The sequence below is a fragment of the Equus quagga genome, chromosome 1, assembly GCF_021613505.1.
Source record: "Equus quagga isolate Etosha38 chromosome 1, UCLA_HA_Equagga_1.0, whole genome shotgun sequence".
In the NCBI taxonomy this organism is placed as follows: Eukaryota; Metazoa; Chordata; class Mammalia; order Perissodactyla; family Equidae; genus Equus; species Equus quagga.
In genome coordinates, this window is record NC_060267.1 from 136768459 (window position 1) to 136783479 (window position 15021).

The 15021-nt window shown below is 46.2% G+C and overlaps 1 protein-coding gene and 1 non-coding gene across 2 annotated transcripts; both read left to right on the forward strand.

The window, feature by feature from the left end:
• Positions 1 to 2374: 2374 nt before the first annotated feature.
• LOC124231569 (U6 spliceosomal RNA) lies at positions 2375 to 2481 on the forward strand. The gene has a single exon (XR_006886600.1). It is a non-coding gene; the product is annotated as a U6 spliceosomal RNA (small nuclear RNA).
• A 5236-nt stretch (positions 2482 to 7717) lies between these two features.
• On the forward strand, positions 7718 to 14360 carry C1H3orf84 (chromosome 1 C3orf84 homolog). The gene is made up of 4 exons (XM_046660250.1): positions 7718 to 7744; positions 9562 to 9675; positions 13467 to 13523; positions 13944 to 14360. The coding sequence occupies exons 1-4, from the start codon at positions 7718 to 7720 to the stop codon at positions 14358 to 14360; spliced, it is 615 nt and encodes a 204-aa protein (XP_046516206.1).
• The last annotated feature ends 661 nt before the right edge of the window (positions 14361 to 15021 follow it).

Genomic DNA, 15021 nt, shown 5'->3' on the forward strand with positions numbered 1-15021 from the left:
GGGAAATAATGACCAACCCTAGTGCCCAGCTTTCAGTCTTGAAATACCATTCCCCACTAAAATGAACCAGGTCTGGGGCAGGAAACTCGAAAGATGAGTCTGGGACATTTTGTTGTACCAGAGAAGAAGGAAGTTATCAAAGACTACTAGAGCCAAAGACTGGAGAGCTAATTTAAAGGAGGTTTCTCTGTTAAATTTTATATTTTAAAAAACCCTCATTAATTATTTTGGAGGATAGGCAACCAACTCATTATTCTGAAACCTGGTAGAGAAAGAACCAATAATTTATCTTACCTTTCTAGAACAAACAGTACTTCAGAGTAACCAACATATAGATGTGAGAAAATTCTTTATAGAAGTATTCCAGCTAATAAACAAAGGAATGGTAGATTATCACCATTTTGGAGCCCTAATGAAAAAATGGATCTAGGCAATGATCATCAATGGCTGCTAGAACCGTGAGGTGAAAGGCTGATAGGGAACTTTATACTAACGGCTAGATCGAGCTGGTCACACCTAAAATTCTTGATTAATCTTTTTTTTAAAAAAAGATTTTATTTTTTCCTTTTTCTCCCCAAAGCCCCCCAGTACATGGTTGTACATTCTTCATTGTGGGTCCTTCTAGTTGTGGCATGTGGGACGCTGCCTCAGCGTGGTTTGATGAGCAGTGCCGTGTCTGTGCCCAGGATTCGAACCAACGAAACAGTGGGCCACCTGCAGCAGAGTGCGCGGACTTAACCACTCAGCCACGGGGCCAGCCCCAAGAAACTGTTATTTTAAATATGATAATGGTATTGTGGTTGAGATAAAATGGAGTCCTTATCTTTTATACATACATAAGTTTTAAACGGATAAAATTATTTAATATTTGTGCTTTGCTTTAAAACAATGGAAATGGGCTGGGGGAACTGGAGAGGGGTGCAGACTGGCCCTAGGTTGATAATCGTTGAAGGCAAGGGACCAGTACATTGGAGTTCATTCATCCATGAACTCTACTTTTAAATGTTTGAAATTTTCCACAAATTTTCCAAATGAGTAAAAGGGCACATGTGTATGGTAACAGATGGTAATTCATGTCTTTGGGTGGTGAACATGATGTTGTCTACACAGAAATAAAAAAAAATTCATTAATAAACGAATAAATACCTTGTATTAGCTGACAACTGCAAAAGTTGTTACCTCCAGCCCATTTCCATTGTTCTCCTATATTCAACAGCTGACCTGACATCTCTACTTTGATGGTTAATATGCATCTTAAACTTTGCATGTCCGAAACCAAGATCATCATCTTTCCCCACAAACATTCTTCACCCACAGCCTTCCCAGTCCAGTTAATGACAACTCCATCTTTCTAGTTGCTCAGGTTAAAACCTAAGAGTCCTCCTTGACTCCCTTTTCTCACATCCAATCTATCAGCAAATACTATGGTAATTCCTTTAGAACATATCCAGAATCTACTTCTTATTCCTTCCAATGTAGGGTTGCCAGATAAGATAAAAAACACCCAGTTAAATTTGAATTTCCCAAATATTGTATGGGACATATTTGTATTAAAGAAATAGTTTACCTGAAATTATAAAAATTTAACTGAGTATCCTGTATTTTTATTTACTAAATGTGACAACCCTATTCCACTGCCGCCAGCTTGGATTACTCTAATGGCCTCCAAATTGGTCTCCATGATTTCACCATTGTCCCACTTTATAGTCTCTTCTCTACAAAGCAGTCAGAGTGACTCTAACCCTAAGTCAGATCATATTACTCCTTTGCTCAAACTCCACTGCTCCTACCCTACTCAAAATACAAGCCAGAGTTCTCGTGATTATCTTGTGTCCTCTGCAATCTCCCCTTAGCCTTGCCTTTCTCTCATCTATACTCCATTCCATACCTCTTATGGGGCTCCTTGCTGTTGCTCTCCCTTGCTGGGCACCAGCTTCAGGTCTCTTTCCCATAATGTTCCTTTCACTTAGTTCACTCCTCCCTCAGATATCACCATAATAGGTTACCCCACTTCCTTCAGGTATTCTCTCAAATTACTACTTATTCAAAATCATAACACCTCAAAAATCGCTATGTCTCTCCCCTGCTTTTTCTCCACAGCACACCATCATTCTAATACACTATATGTTAATTTACCTTGTTTTGTCTGTCTCAGCACGCACACCCACGCCTACTAGAATGTAATGTTAAGCTCTTTAAGGATAAGAATTTTTGTCTGTTTTGTTCTCTGCTATATCTCCAGAATCTAGAAATTGTGGCTCGCAGATAATAGGTGCTCAGAAAACATTTACTGTTAAATGAGTAAAAAAACCTTGGGAACTAAGGACAATGGAGCAAAACTTTCCAAGTATCCACAAATTTAAAAATTTGTATGGCGCTCACTTTGGCAGCACATAAACTAAGATTGGAATGAGACGGAGAGCATTAACATGGCTTCTGTGCAAGGACTACATGCAAATTCGAGAAGCGTTCCATATTTTTGATGGACTTTGAGGGTATTATGTTAAGCAAAATAAGATTGAGAAAGTCAAAGGCTGTATGATCTCACTCGTAAGTGGAAGATAAAAACAACAACAAACAAATACATAGAGAGATTAGATTGGTGGTTACCAGAGGGGAAAGAGGGTGGAGGAAGGGCAAAAGGAGTAAAAGGGCACATGTGTATGGTAACAGATGGTAATTCATGTCTTTGGGTGGTGAACATGATATTGTCTACACAGAAATCAAAATATAATGATGTACACCTGAAATTTATATAATGTTATAAATCAATGTTACCTTAACAAAAAATAAACAGAAACACACATAAAAAATAAAATTGAAATATTTATGATTTGTTTTCAATTATTACATTTCAAGTCCCTAGACTCACCAGACTTCTTAGATATTTCAATAAAAGAGGTGAACTGAAGTACATACAGGATTCCTGATTCTCACGTTTACTTATTTCTTTGATAACTCCGAGTTTTCTTCTTCCGTCCACACTAACAGAAATTCCTCCTTCTAGAATCTAGATTTAGAATCTAGACAATTTTATACACATTACTATAATGCCATTATTACTACATCTAGATGACAAATCCTCTATCACCTTTCATTTCTATTTATGCTGATAAAAAAGAATAATTTATATAGTATGTGGCTTGGGGTTTAGAATAACCAGTCCTTGGGTTCCAGACCTAACTGATTCTTTTTGAGAAACCTTTTAGGTTTCAAATGTGGTTGAAGAAATTTCATGGTTACACTTGACCATGTCTAAGGACCACATGGGGCTCCTTGTGCTCGGCCTCAGGTTTATCTGTCCTCTGTGCATTTACCTGTCTTCACGCTAACTGTATAGGCTTTTAAATTCCCAGAGGGCAGAAACCCCATCTGCCTAAACTTCTCTTTGCAGATACTAGTACAACACTAGTAATGAGGTAGTCATTCTTAGGTAGGACACTAGTCATTAGAAGGCAAATAAAAACTGAAATGCACATATTAAAAACTTTCAAGGGCAGGGTTCCCTCCCCCTCTCACCCCTCAATCCTATTAAAGCATAAAAGGAGAAGAAAGGTTTGAGTGCATGCAAGGAATGCGACTATTTCCACAGGAAGGGCCCTGGCAAGGCAGAGGTGAAGAGGGTGCCCTAAGGGGCAGAGAGCCTCCCCATCTGACTCGGCCTTCAACTCTGAGAATCCTGCGGCCACGGTGTGAGGCCCTCCAAGTGCCCCTCTGGCTCCTCCACTCGGTTGCAGACAAAACAGTTCTCTCCCTCAGATTTTGCCACCTCTCTGGCCTTGGCGAGGCCAGTATCAACCTCATACAGCTGTTTTCTCTCATTCTCAGTCTCTTCAGCCAGGAGAAATGCTCTGGGTTCCTAGACTAAATTACCCCGATGTCCTTTCCAGAGGCCTCCAAGGGATTTTCCGTAGTAATAATCAAAGACAAACCCCAGTGGGCTTTCCTGGGTTCCTGTTCACCCTGACTTCCCAGGCCGGGACTCGGGACAGGAGACCGCAGCCGCCTGTGAATCTGACGAAAAGAGCTCTCCAAGGATGAGCACAGAAGTTAAGTCTCCTTGAAGAGCCAGAGTGGTCTTCCACCACAGGTAAAGAAAGGGTGCCTGGGAACGCCAATGCAGGGCTCAAGTGGAGAAGCCAGCGTCCCGGGAAACTCCTCGAGGTCCCAGGGAACCCTGAACCTATCCGAAAGGCCCCTTTACGGTTCCCCAACCGTGCCCCCACCCTCACTCCACCCTCTTCCCAGCCCGCCCTGCCCAACCCCTCCTGCCTCCACCTCAGGACCAGCACACACCCAACCTGGAGCTACCCTGATGTGGCCTCAAGGCGACTTCGCCCGCCAAGCCCGCCTAAGCATGCGCGGCCCCGCCCCCAGAATCCACTCTGACCAATGGGATTACGCCCTGCCCCCTGGGTCCGGCCCCGCGGCGGCTCGAGAGTAACGGTTTTAACTGTCCTAAGGGTTATAACTGTCATATAGTTGACTAGGCCTGGCAGCGTTCCTCGCGCCACACACCACCGCACGCCATACTCAGCCCACAGGCACCTCAGGAAATGTACCCTCACACCTCCACACTCACTCTCTGCTGCCCACCACACCCGACCCGGCATCCCCTTGCCAATGTGGAAGAGCTCAGGAGTCACCTGACACACACCCAGCTGCGTGTGGAGTGGACTGGGTGGCCAGGGACTAGGACATGGCTGGGGCCTGGTGGCTCTTAATGAGAACTGAGTAGCGGGAGCAGCTGGGGCTAGAGGCACTGTGGTCGGAGGAGGACACAGACCTGGAGACGAGAAAGAAGGCAAAAAATCGAACAAGTTTCCTGACCTGCTAGATGCTGGGGCAGCCTGAGGTCAAGGTGGGCAGGGGCGAAGGGTGTAGGACAGGAGAGGTTCATTTAACTCTGCCTCTGGTGGTTATAGATGACTTTTAAAGCCATGAAACAGGATAGGATCACCAATGAAGGAGTGATGGAAAACAGATCATATTGAGCCCCAGGACACAAAGTTTAGAGGCCTAGGTGAGGAAAAAGCAGCAAAGGAGCCAGAACAGTGTGGTCAGGGACCGGGAAGGGACAACACCGTCAGAGTAAGGGTGTGTGGAAGCCACCTGGACCATCCTTCAAACAGGAGGAGAAGATCAACTGTGTCAAATGCTGCTGATAGGTCAAGGAAAATGAGTGAGAATTAGTTACTGGTGACTTTGACAAGGGCAATTTTAGTGGTGTAGTAGAGACAAAAAACCTAATTTGTATATGGATTCAAAAGACACGTCTAATAAAGGACTGGTATCCAAAATGTCCTATGTGAAAGTACTTCTAACAGAAAAAGAAGGTAAAAATAGGCAAAGAGGGGCCAGCCCAGTGGCGCAGCGATTAAGTTCGCACGTTCCGCTTCTCGGCCGCCCTGGGTTTGGTGTTTCGGATCCCGAGTGCGGACATGGCACCGCTTGGCAAAAGCCTTGCTGTGGTAGGCGTCCCACGTATAAAGTAGAGGAGGATGGGCACGGATGTTAGCTCAGGGTCAGTCTTCCTCAGCAAAAAGAGGAGGATTGGCAGCAGATGTTAGCTCAGGGCTAATCTTCCTAAAAATATATATATACATAAAAAAATAAATTTAAAAAAAGGACCAAGAGGAGAGATTTGGCATATCCATACAATGGGAAACTGTTAGCAATAAGAAGGATGAGTGATTGATAAGCACAATGACATGGATAATTCTCAAAATAATTATGCTGAGTGAAAGAAGCCAGATAAAAAAGAATACATTCTGAATGATTCCATTTATATAAAATTCTAGAAAATGGAAATTAATTTATGGTGACAGAAAGCCAACCAGCAGTTGCCTGAGACTAATGAGTACCATAGAGACAGATTACCAACAGGCAGAAGAAAACTTGAGGGTGATGGATATGTTTACTATCTTGATTGTGGTTATGTTTCATAGACGTGTCAAATTGTACACTTTTTTAATGTTTTTTTTCTGCTTTTTCTCCCACAATCCCCCCAGTACATAGTTGTATGTTTTAGTTGTGGGTCCTCCTAGTTGTGGTATGTGGGATACCACCTCAACATGGCCTAATGAGCAGTACCATGTCCACGCCCAGGATCCAAACCACGGAAACCCTGGGCCACCGAATCGGAGCATGTGAACTTAACTACTCAGCCACGGAGCCAGCCCCTCAAATTGTGCACTTTTAATATGCACATTTTACTGTGTTAATTATACCTAAACAAAGATTTGAAAAATAAAAACATTACAGATAGCTGAAGCTCCACTCTGTCCTCTCTGATGCCATTCCCTAGGTGACTTCTATCCTGAATTTGATGGTTATCATTTCTATGCATGTTTTACACTTTTAGTTCAAATATTTGTATCCACAAACAATATATAACATTGTTTGCATGTTTAAATTATTTCATAAATTGTATTCTCTGTGCATCCTTCTACAATTGACTTTTTGACTCACCATTTTTAAGATTTATCTCTATGGATTCAAGTATCTGTAGCCCATTAATAGCAACTCCAGTATTTCATTGTGTGACTATAGGCCAATTTCCTCATTGTCCTGTTGGTAAACATTCAAGCTGCTTACAGTTTTTCCCCTATACAGATGCTGCAAAGAACTTCTTTGTATCTCTGAATACATGTGAGAGGGGATCTTCAGAGTAACTATACTAGGATGGACTTTCTGGCTATCAGAGTTTGTGCCAGTGACACCAGCGAGGTCTTAGTGTTTCCTGTCATTGAACTTTTAATTGGCACATTTTTAGAGGTTGGTCGCCAGCTTCTCTTCGTTAGTAAAAGGGGTGAACTGTTCACATCCCTGTGTTACAAATGAAAGATAGAATAATCTGCCCAAGGGTAGCTTGGAATGGAACATGATGTCAAATATTTTCACGCTCCTTCTTTTGCTCTTCTGTTATGCTCTCCTGCTTCACTGATGCCTTTGTAACATTCACCTGCTGTGACTAGTGTTCCTGGTCACCACAAACTCCTATGAGAGAAGTCAACAGAGCTTTATCCAGAAGCAGCAATTCTATCCTAAGAGCCACCAACCCCTTTAACATTTCTTTTGACTCCATGGAATATTTTCTAAATTTATTATCCCAAGCAGTATCGTTGCACAGTTTTAAAAATGCAGGATTTGTCGGGGCTGGCCCCGTGGCCGAGTGGTTAAGTTCGCGCGCTCCGCTGCAGGCGGCCCAGTGTTTCGTTAGTTCGAATCCTGGGCGCGGACATGGCACTGCTCATCAGACCACGCTGAGGCAGCGTCCCACATGCCACAACTAGAAGAACCCACAACGAAGAATATACAACTATGTACCGGGGGGCTTTGGGGAGAAAAAGGAAAAAATAAAATCTTTAAAAAAAAAAAAAAATGCAGGATTTGTCTCTAAAATGTTCTTTAGTATTTCATTGACGATATGTTCATCATACTCCACTGTGGAGCTTTATATGTTTCTATATATAAGGACTCTCCCAGGATGTTATTGCTGGGGGGCATATTTCTCTCATAAAGGAGTAAAAGCAGAGCAGGAAGCACAAAAGGGTAGCAGGCTTGGCACTGCCTCAACAATGAGTAGCATTGTGCAGTCACAACTTCCCTTTGTCACTAAGCAACAGACAGTTGACCTCTTGAGATTCTTTTTGCTCAGACATAGCCTCAAAAAGACAAGAGGAAAGTTGCCTTTTTCTGCCCTCTTCCTGGAAAGATGCAAAGTGCTTTAGTAGGCTCCTGGGTAAGAGTGCACTCTACAGTTAATTCTGGCCCCTGGCCCTGGCCCCTGAATTTGAATGAATCATGAGAGTAAACCAAGAAGGGTTTCATCCAGCATCCAGGCTGGTGGAAGATCTCGAAGTACCCACTCCCCCTCTGCCATCCTGAGGTCACCCCTGGAGCCTATCTAGTCTTCCTGATATAATGTCCCCTTCCGTGTGTCCTGTTCTCATGCTAACCAGCTGAACTTTCTAGTCCTCTAGCCACCCTAGTTATTCCCAATCCTTTGCTTGGTTTCCCCCAAACTTCTAGAGTTTGACTGCTCTCTAGACTGGGAATATCTTGAGGGCAAAGACGGTTTTCTTCCATCTATGTATCCCACACCCAGCCCAATGCCTGGAATATAGTAAAGGCCCAGTAAATACTATTGAACTAAACTGAATAGAGAGCAAGGGGTGTTCAACAGATAGTAGAAGGATGGACAGACAAGTTGGGTGACTCAAGCCCCCAGCAGGATGAAAAGATAGGGGGTTTCCCAGTCATGTTTAGGAACCCACTGTGATGGCCAGAGACCATCTTGGGACAGGTTCCTTCCACTCAGGGCTATGATCATGGAGGATCAGGCACACCTGTCCTCTCCAGGGAGCACTCAAGACAAAGAGCTTTTGGGCCATAGGCATTCCCTAGCTAGACATGGTTGTCCACAGGGTGTCAACCTAATGATATCAGGATAATACAGCTCCTTCTTAGACCCCTCATAGGTGCTCATTTCTGTCTTTTGCCAGTCCCCGTCCCTGAAATTCTCTCCAGAAGATATCCACTCTTGGTGAAGTACTACTTTTGGAAAGTCCATCCCTTGCTTAGGTGCTCCAGTTTCAGAGGGTTCCCTTCTTTCCCCAGAATAGCAGAGGGTGTGGCAAACAGGTGTTCACAACCTTGTCACAAAAGATGGATCCATTCAATCCTTGCTCATCAGGGATTTTTGACGTACTATTAATATTGGGGGGAGGACAGCAAAGTAGGCTTCCGCTCAGACTCCCCAGGGAAGGACCACACCACTGGACAGTGGCCCTGTTCTCATAACTCTGCTTAATGTTCTGAATCACCCCAACTCACAACTGCCTGGTCCCCTCCCCTGCTGAAAAGTCTTCCCTTGCTCTTAGAAGAGAATCCATATTCCTAAACTAGTCTAAGCCTGTCCCTCACCTCACTTCTTTCTACCTTGCTCACAATCCTTTAGTCATAAGGCCTCTTTTTGTTCTTCCAACACATCTCTCTCTTTCTGTCCTCTTAACCTATGACCTTGCAGTTCCCACCACATAGAATGCTCTTCCTTTGCTCATCACATGGCTGACTCTTTCTCATGTTCAAGTCCCACCCACATTGTCATGAAGGACTATCCCTGTTCCCTATCATTCTTGATCCAGTCATCAGGTTATTTCTTCCCTGATGCTATTTGCTATGTCTGACTCCCCCACCATAAGGAAGGTTCATAGGGGCCAGGACCTTTCTATCTTTTCATTGCTATCTCCCTAGCCCACATTAAGACCTTATTAAAGAAAGAGAGAAAGAAAGGAAGGCAGGCATGAAAGGAGGCAGCTCTTCCCTACACACACATAGCTCTCCCAGGTGAGCCAGCACAGCTGAGGCCAACTGTTCTAATGATGGATGGGAAACACCTCTCTACTGCTGGTCCCTCTCCCAGGGTGTCCTTCCTCCTCATATTCTTTCTATTCTGTCAGGAACTCCAAGAAGAGGCTTCTGGCCTAGGGACCCTGAGGTCTGGGACTCAGGGTGGGGGTTAAGGTGGGATTCACCCTCATGCCTGCCTTGTTATAGCACAACAATGGCTTCTACGGGCACTACAGAGGCCAATTCAAGAGTGAAAGTGCTCGAGAATACCGCCTTGCAGCCAAGCCCCAGCCTCCAGCAGTGTTCCTGCAACGATGCCAGGTACAAGGCAGCCCTGGGGGCAGCTGGGGTGGCTGGGCTAGTTTCTGCTTCTCTCAGGCCCCAAGAGCATCATCTCCAGCCCTGCCACAGCTGGACTGACACCGGGGACCAGCCTATCTCCAGGACATGTGTGAGGCCTGACCCCTCTTTACTGAAATGTCAGGTCTTCCCCCTACAGGCAGGGTGGAGAAGAGCCGGTACCAGGCTGGACAGTCTTGCTCAATGCTCCTTCTATATAGAGGAAGGGTCAGGGCCCAGATAGGGTGGGTGATCATTGGGAGAGAGCCTCCATAACCCAGGAAGTAAGCCTTGAGTTTTGTTGACAACTGCCCTCAAGCTCAGATTCCTTGATGCCATGAAGGCCCGTAGTCTAGCCCACAGTCAGCCTCATATTCCAGGGGCTCAAGAGTGAGTAGGAGGCCTCCTGTGGTCAGGGAAGCTGCATAGAAAGTGACTGGGTAACCACCTGCCCATCTGGCCGAGGAGGACTGGAAAGGAGATGGCAGAAATGGACTAGAACGGCTGGAAAAGGCTTCCAGAAAACAGGAGGAATGCAGAGTTCACAAGTCTCCCACCTCGGCTATGTGTGGAGACAAGGAGTGGGCACTGAGCATCAGTCAGGCCCCAACAGTAAAAAGCCCACTTAAAGCAGGAGAACTCAAGAGGGTGTACATTCAAAGGAGTAGGTGTGGGGAGTCTCAGGGAAAGGCAGTCTCGTAGGTTGGTAACAACCAAGTGGTCAGTACTGCTGGGCCCAAAGGTTCAAGGGGAAGGCATGGCTCCTAGAACCTAGAAAGAAAAGTGGTATGGAGGGGGACACCCTGAGAGGAGTGGTGATCTTGGGTGGAGAGACACAGCCAGGTTGGGGCTGGCCTGGGAGGGAAATAGGAGAAGAAACACCTCCTCTCATCTTCCCTCCATCCCCTCCCAGAATTTCCCAGTGGCCAGAGTGAAGGCAGCCTGGTGAGAAAAGCACTCAGATCAGCTTCTTGGGCAAGCGCAGGGTGGAGGAGCTGGACCAGTTTGTTTCACCACTTACCTATTAAAAGATACCTGGGCTGATTCCAGTTTCTGGCTCTTACAAAAAAAAGCTGCTATGAAATTCTGTGTACAGATTTTGGGTGAAAATAAGCTTATTCTTTGGGATAAATGCCCTGGAGTGCAATTACTAGGTCATATGGTAGTAGCATGTTTAGTTTTTTTTTTTTTAAGATTTTTTATTTTTTCCTTTTTTGTCCCCAAAGCCCTCCAGTACATAGTTGTATATTCTTAGTTGTGGGTCCTTCTAGTTGTGGCACATGGGAAGCCGCCTCAGCATGGCTTGATGAGCAGTGCCATGTCCACGCCCAGGATTCGAACTGGCAAAACCCTGGGCCACTGCAGCAGCAGAGCACGAGAACTTAACCACTTGGCCATGGGGCTGGCCCCAGCATATTTAGTTTTTAAAAGAAACTGCCAAACTGTTTTCCAGAATAGCTGTACCTTTTTACATTCCCACCAGCACTGTATGAATAATCCAGTTTGTCTGCATTCTCACCAACATTTGGTGTTGTCTGTATTTTTTTATTTTAGCCATTCTGATTGATGTGTCATGATATCTCATTGTGGTTTTAATTTGCATTTCCCTAATGTTTAATGATGGTGAACATCTTTTCATGTGTTATTTGCCATCTGTACATCATCCTCCGTGAAGTGTCTTCACGTTGTTTGCCCATTTTCTAATTGGAGTGTTTGTTATTTTACTGTTGAGTTGTGTGAGTTCTTTACGCCTCTAGATACTAGTCCTTTTATCAGATATGTGGTTTGCAAATATTTTCTCCCAGTCTGTATCCTGTCTTTTCATACTCTTCACGTGGACTTTCACAGAGAAAAACTTTTTTTAAAACTTTGATGAGGTCTAATTTATCAACTTTTTCTTTTATGGCTCTAGCTTTTCATGTCAAGTCTAAGAACTCTGCCTAGCTTTAGATTCTGAAGATTTTCTCCTACATTTTTTTCTAAAACTGCCCTGAGTTTTTAATCCTTGTCACGTCAGCTTGCTTTATGAGAAATGAACAGTAAGGCTGGCTGGCTTCCCACCTTCATGGAGCTTTCATTCTTGGAGACCACCACTGGGTGTCTAAGGCAGGAGGTCCCAATAGGGAAGCTTGTTAAAGACAGACACCACAGGCTCCACCCTGAAGATTCTAGTTCAGGAATCTGGGATGGAGCTAGCCCTGCCTTTTATCTAGTAACCTGCTGTCAGCCATTGCTCATACCCCAACCCAGCCAAGACTGAACTTCATTCATGTCTGCAGCAGGAGAAGCTGAGTGACTAGGGAGGGGGCCTCTGGGGATGGAGACCAGGGACAAAGGCAAAGTGGATGGTCTTGGGAGAGATTCCTGCTGAAGTCTGAGGGCCTGAGATGTGGTCTTTCTCTGCCTGGGGATGGGGCATGGTTCTCTGGCCCCAAGTGGGCCAAAGCAAATGCCCTGGAGACCTTCTGTCTCTGTTCATTGATTTCACAACAAACATGTATTGAGCACAATGCCAGGCACTGTTCTCAGTGTTGGAGTTACAGATGTGAGCAAGATAGACAATAACCTTTGCCCACAAGGAGCTTACATTCTAGTGAGGGGCATCAGACAATAAGCAAAAGCATAATATATAGTCATATAGTATGTTAAAAGGTGAAAAATGCAGAGTTGGGGTGGTGGGACTGCTGGTGTGGTGCTCAAGGAAGGCCTCCCAAGATGTAGATGAGAGGGAGTCATATGGCAAGCTGAGAGAAGAGTTCTAGGCAGAAGGAACAGGTGGTGCAAAGGCCTAAGGTGGGAATAGCTGGTGTGTTTGAGGAGCAGTGAAGATGCCATTGTGGCTGTAGGTAATGGAGAGATCAATATTGTATGGGTTTCACGGACCACTATGACGACTTTGGCTTTTACAAACATGAGGACCTGTTGTGGATTTTTGGCAAACAAGGGATATGATCTGATTTATGTATTAAAATAATTATCCTGCCTGCTAAGAGGACAATAGGCTAGAGGGGCAAGCTTGGAAGCAGGGACACCAGGTGGGAAGCCCATCAATAATTCAGGCAAGAGAAGAAGGTGGCCACGCTGAGGAATGGTCTGATCCTGGGTATGTATTGAAGTATCAACAGGATTTCCTGGCACATTGGATGTAGGGTGTGAAAGAAAAGAATCAAGGGAACTCTGAGGTTTTTGGCAGGATCTAGCTGTCATGACCTGAGCTGGGGGAGGCTGTGGGTGGAGTGGGTTTGGGGAATGATCCAGAACTCAGTCATGCGTTTGAAGATGCCTGTTAGACATTTACATGGGGATATGGAGTAGGCAGCTGGAGTTCAGGAGAAAGCTTAAGCAAGAGAGAGAAATTTCAGTTTCTAGGTGGCATTTAGAGCCAAGAGCCTGGGTTGCTGATGAGGGAGTAAGTGTGGACAGAGAGGAGGAGAGACGTGAAGGCTTGTCCTGGGTGATCTAGAGTTAAAAGGCCCCATGTGAAACTTGAACCACTGCCCCCCTGGTGACAGAATGTCCTGGAAGATGCCTCAGTCCCTTTCTCAAACAGTAGCCCCAGAGGCTTCTGCTTTCGGGGCAAGTACTAGGATGAGATGTTCCAGGAGTGAGATGTTGCTTTAATTCATATGTGCCCTTTCAGTGCGTTGGCAGTTTAGTAGTTTAGGGCTGGTGGCTCCTGGGAGCTTCCCTCCATTACGGGCCCTGAGGTAATATCTTGGGGTGAGGTAAGCATCATTTTTCCCCATTCACCTTCTTTCTCACTGTCTTTCAAGGAGCCAGTACAGCAACACTTCTTCTCCAAACATGACAACCGCACTTCCTACGACAAAGTGAGTGCTGGAGAGAGGAAGGAAAGTGGGCAGGCCCCCAGCCTAGGTTGAAGTTGAGCTAGGGTGGAGGGGATAAGACATTGCAGGGAGGGGGGGCTCCTGGCACAGACAGGGGAGTGTCTGTCTTCCTGACAACCTCTCTTCTCTGGGAAACAGCCCATTCCCCAGTAGGGGTACTTATGCTTTGGTTTCTTCCACCAACTTGCCCGACAATGTGCAAATATCTTTGAGGCCACTGACTTTCTGGGGCTTTACCTTAGAATGGAAGGCATGGCTGGGGAGGCAGGCCAAAGAGGTCAGGTTACAGGCCAGGGAGGCCAGGCACAAGCCAGGTATCACCAAGCAGGATTGGGTTTAGGAGGGGCCCAAAGAAGTGCCTGGTGCCAGAATTGCGGGCCAAGGGCCCATATTGTTGAGGAGGGCCCCTACTGCCTGCTGCAGGGAATCGGAAGACGGAAAGACCTGGAGCGTCTGTGGCAGCAGCACACCTTCCTGCGTTGGGCACCCTGTGAGCTGGAGTTGCGCCAGCAGCGGCCCCTCAAATCCTCCTACCAGGCCGATTTCCAGTCAGGCCCAGGACTCAGTGACCTTCCCCAGCGCCTTGTCCACTTTGTGCAGGTCCGGCCTCCCCGTTCCAGCACCACCTATCAGCAGAACTTCTGCCAGCCATCCCGGGGTGGCCATTGTGGCAGCGACAACGTGGAGCCCCAGGCCCCAGTCACCGACACACTGCCTGACATCCCGGGGATCCCAAGACCCAAGGTGCTGCAGCATTACCTTCATGCTGGGGTCTCTGAGTGTCTAAACTGGTCCAGAGCATTAAACAAGGACAGCTGACCCAGCAGCTTCTCCGTGCTTGCAGCCCAGGAGGTCTCAGAGGCTGGAGAACAGTAAGGCACTGCTAAGCCCTGTGCCTGGTGCCTGTGTGCTGGGCAGGGGAGTTGCTGCCCTGGGAACCATGCCAGTGAGTGAAAAGGGGTTAGGCCTGCAGGAGGCTAAGTGTCCAGGAGCGTTAGCAAGGACACAGCAGGTGGGTCCAGGATCCCAAATTCATTCTTGCAGCAAACCGAGCTGTGAGTTCCTTGCACTCAGTGTGGCTGCAAGGAAAGCAGACTCAATGGCTCCTACTAATGGGCAGCAAAGATGGAGGAAGAGGAAAGAGCTGGTAGCTTTGCTTTCTCTGGTGGGCTATTGCCTCTAGGGGTCTGGTGGGTGGCCATCCAGTCCTGCCTAAGAGACAGCTTCCCCACAGCTGGGACAGAGGAAGACTGTCCTGGCCACAGCCCCACTGGACTACCCCTCTCTATGGAGGTGAGCACAGGCTTTGAGGAGATGCTGTGTGGCATATACCTGGAGGTCATCCTGACCCTGTTGTATTTTGTTGTAGTTTTCTGAGCTCTTCTCTGGTATCCTGTGAGTTCCCTCTAACATCCAGGACAGTGGGGACCAGTGGTCATCCTATGTCACCAAAAGAGAAGCTGAGGCTTAGGTGGGGCTT

Excerpts from the sequence above, each read along its gene's own strand:
- C1H3orf84 (XM_046660250.1), top strand. The coding sequence starts at position 7,718 with ATGCAAAGTGCTTTAGTAGGCTCCTGG. Across the intron at positions 9,676-13,466 it reads TGTTCCTGCAACGATGCCAG|GAGCCAGTACAGCAACACTT; the intron begins GTACAAGGCAGC and ends CTGTCTTTCAAG. Across the intron at positions 13,524-13,943 it reads ACCGCACTTCCTACGACAAA|GGCCCCTACTGCCTGCTGCA; the intron begins GTGAGTGCTGGA and ends ATTGTTGAGGAG.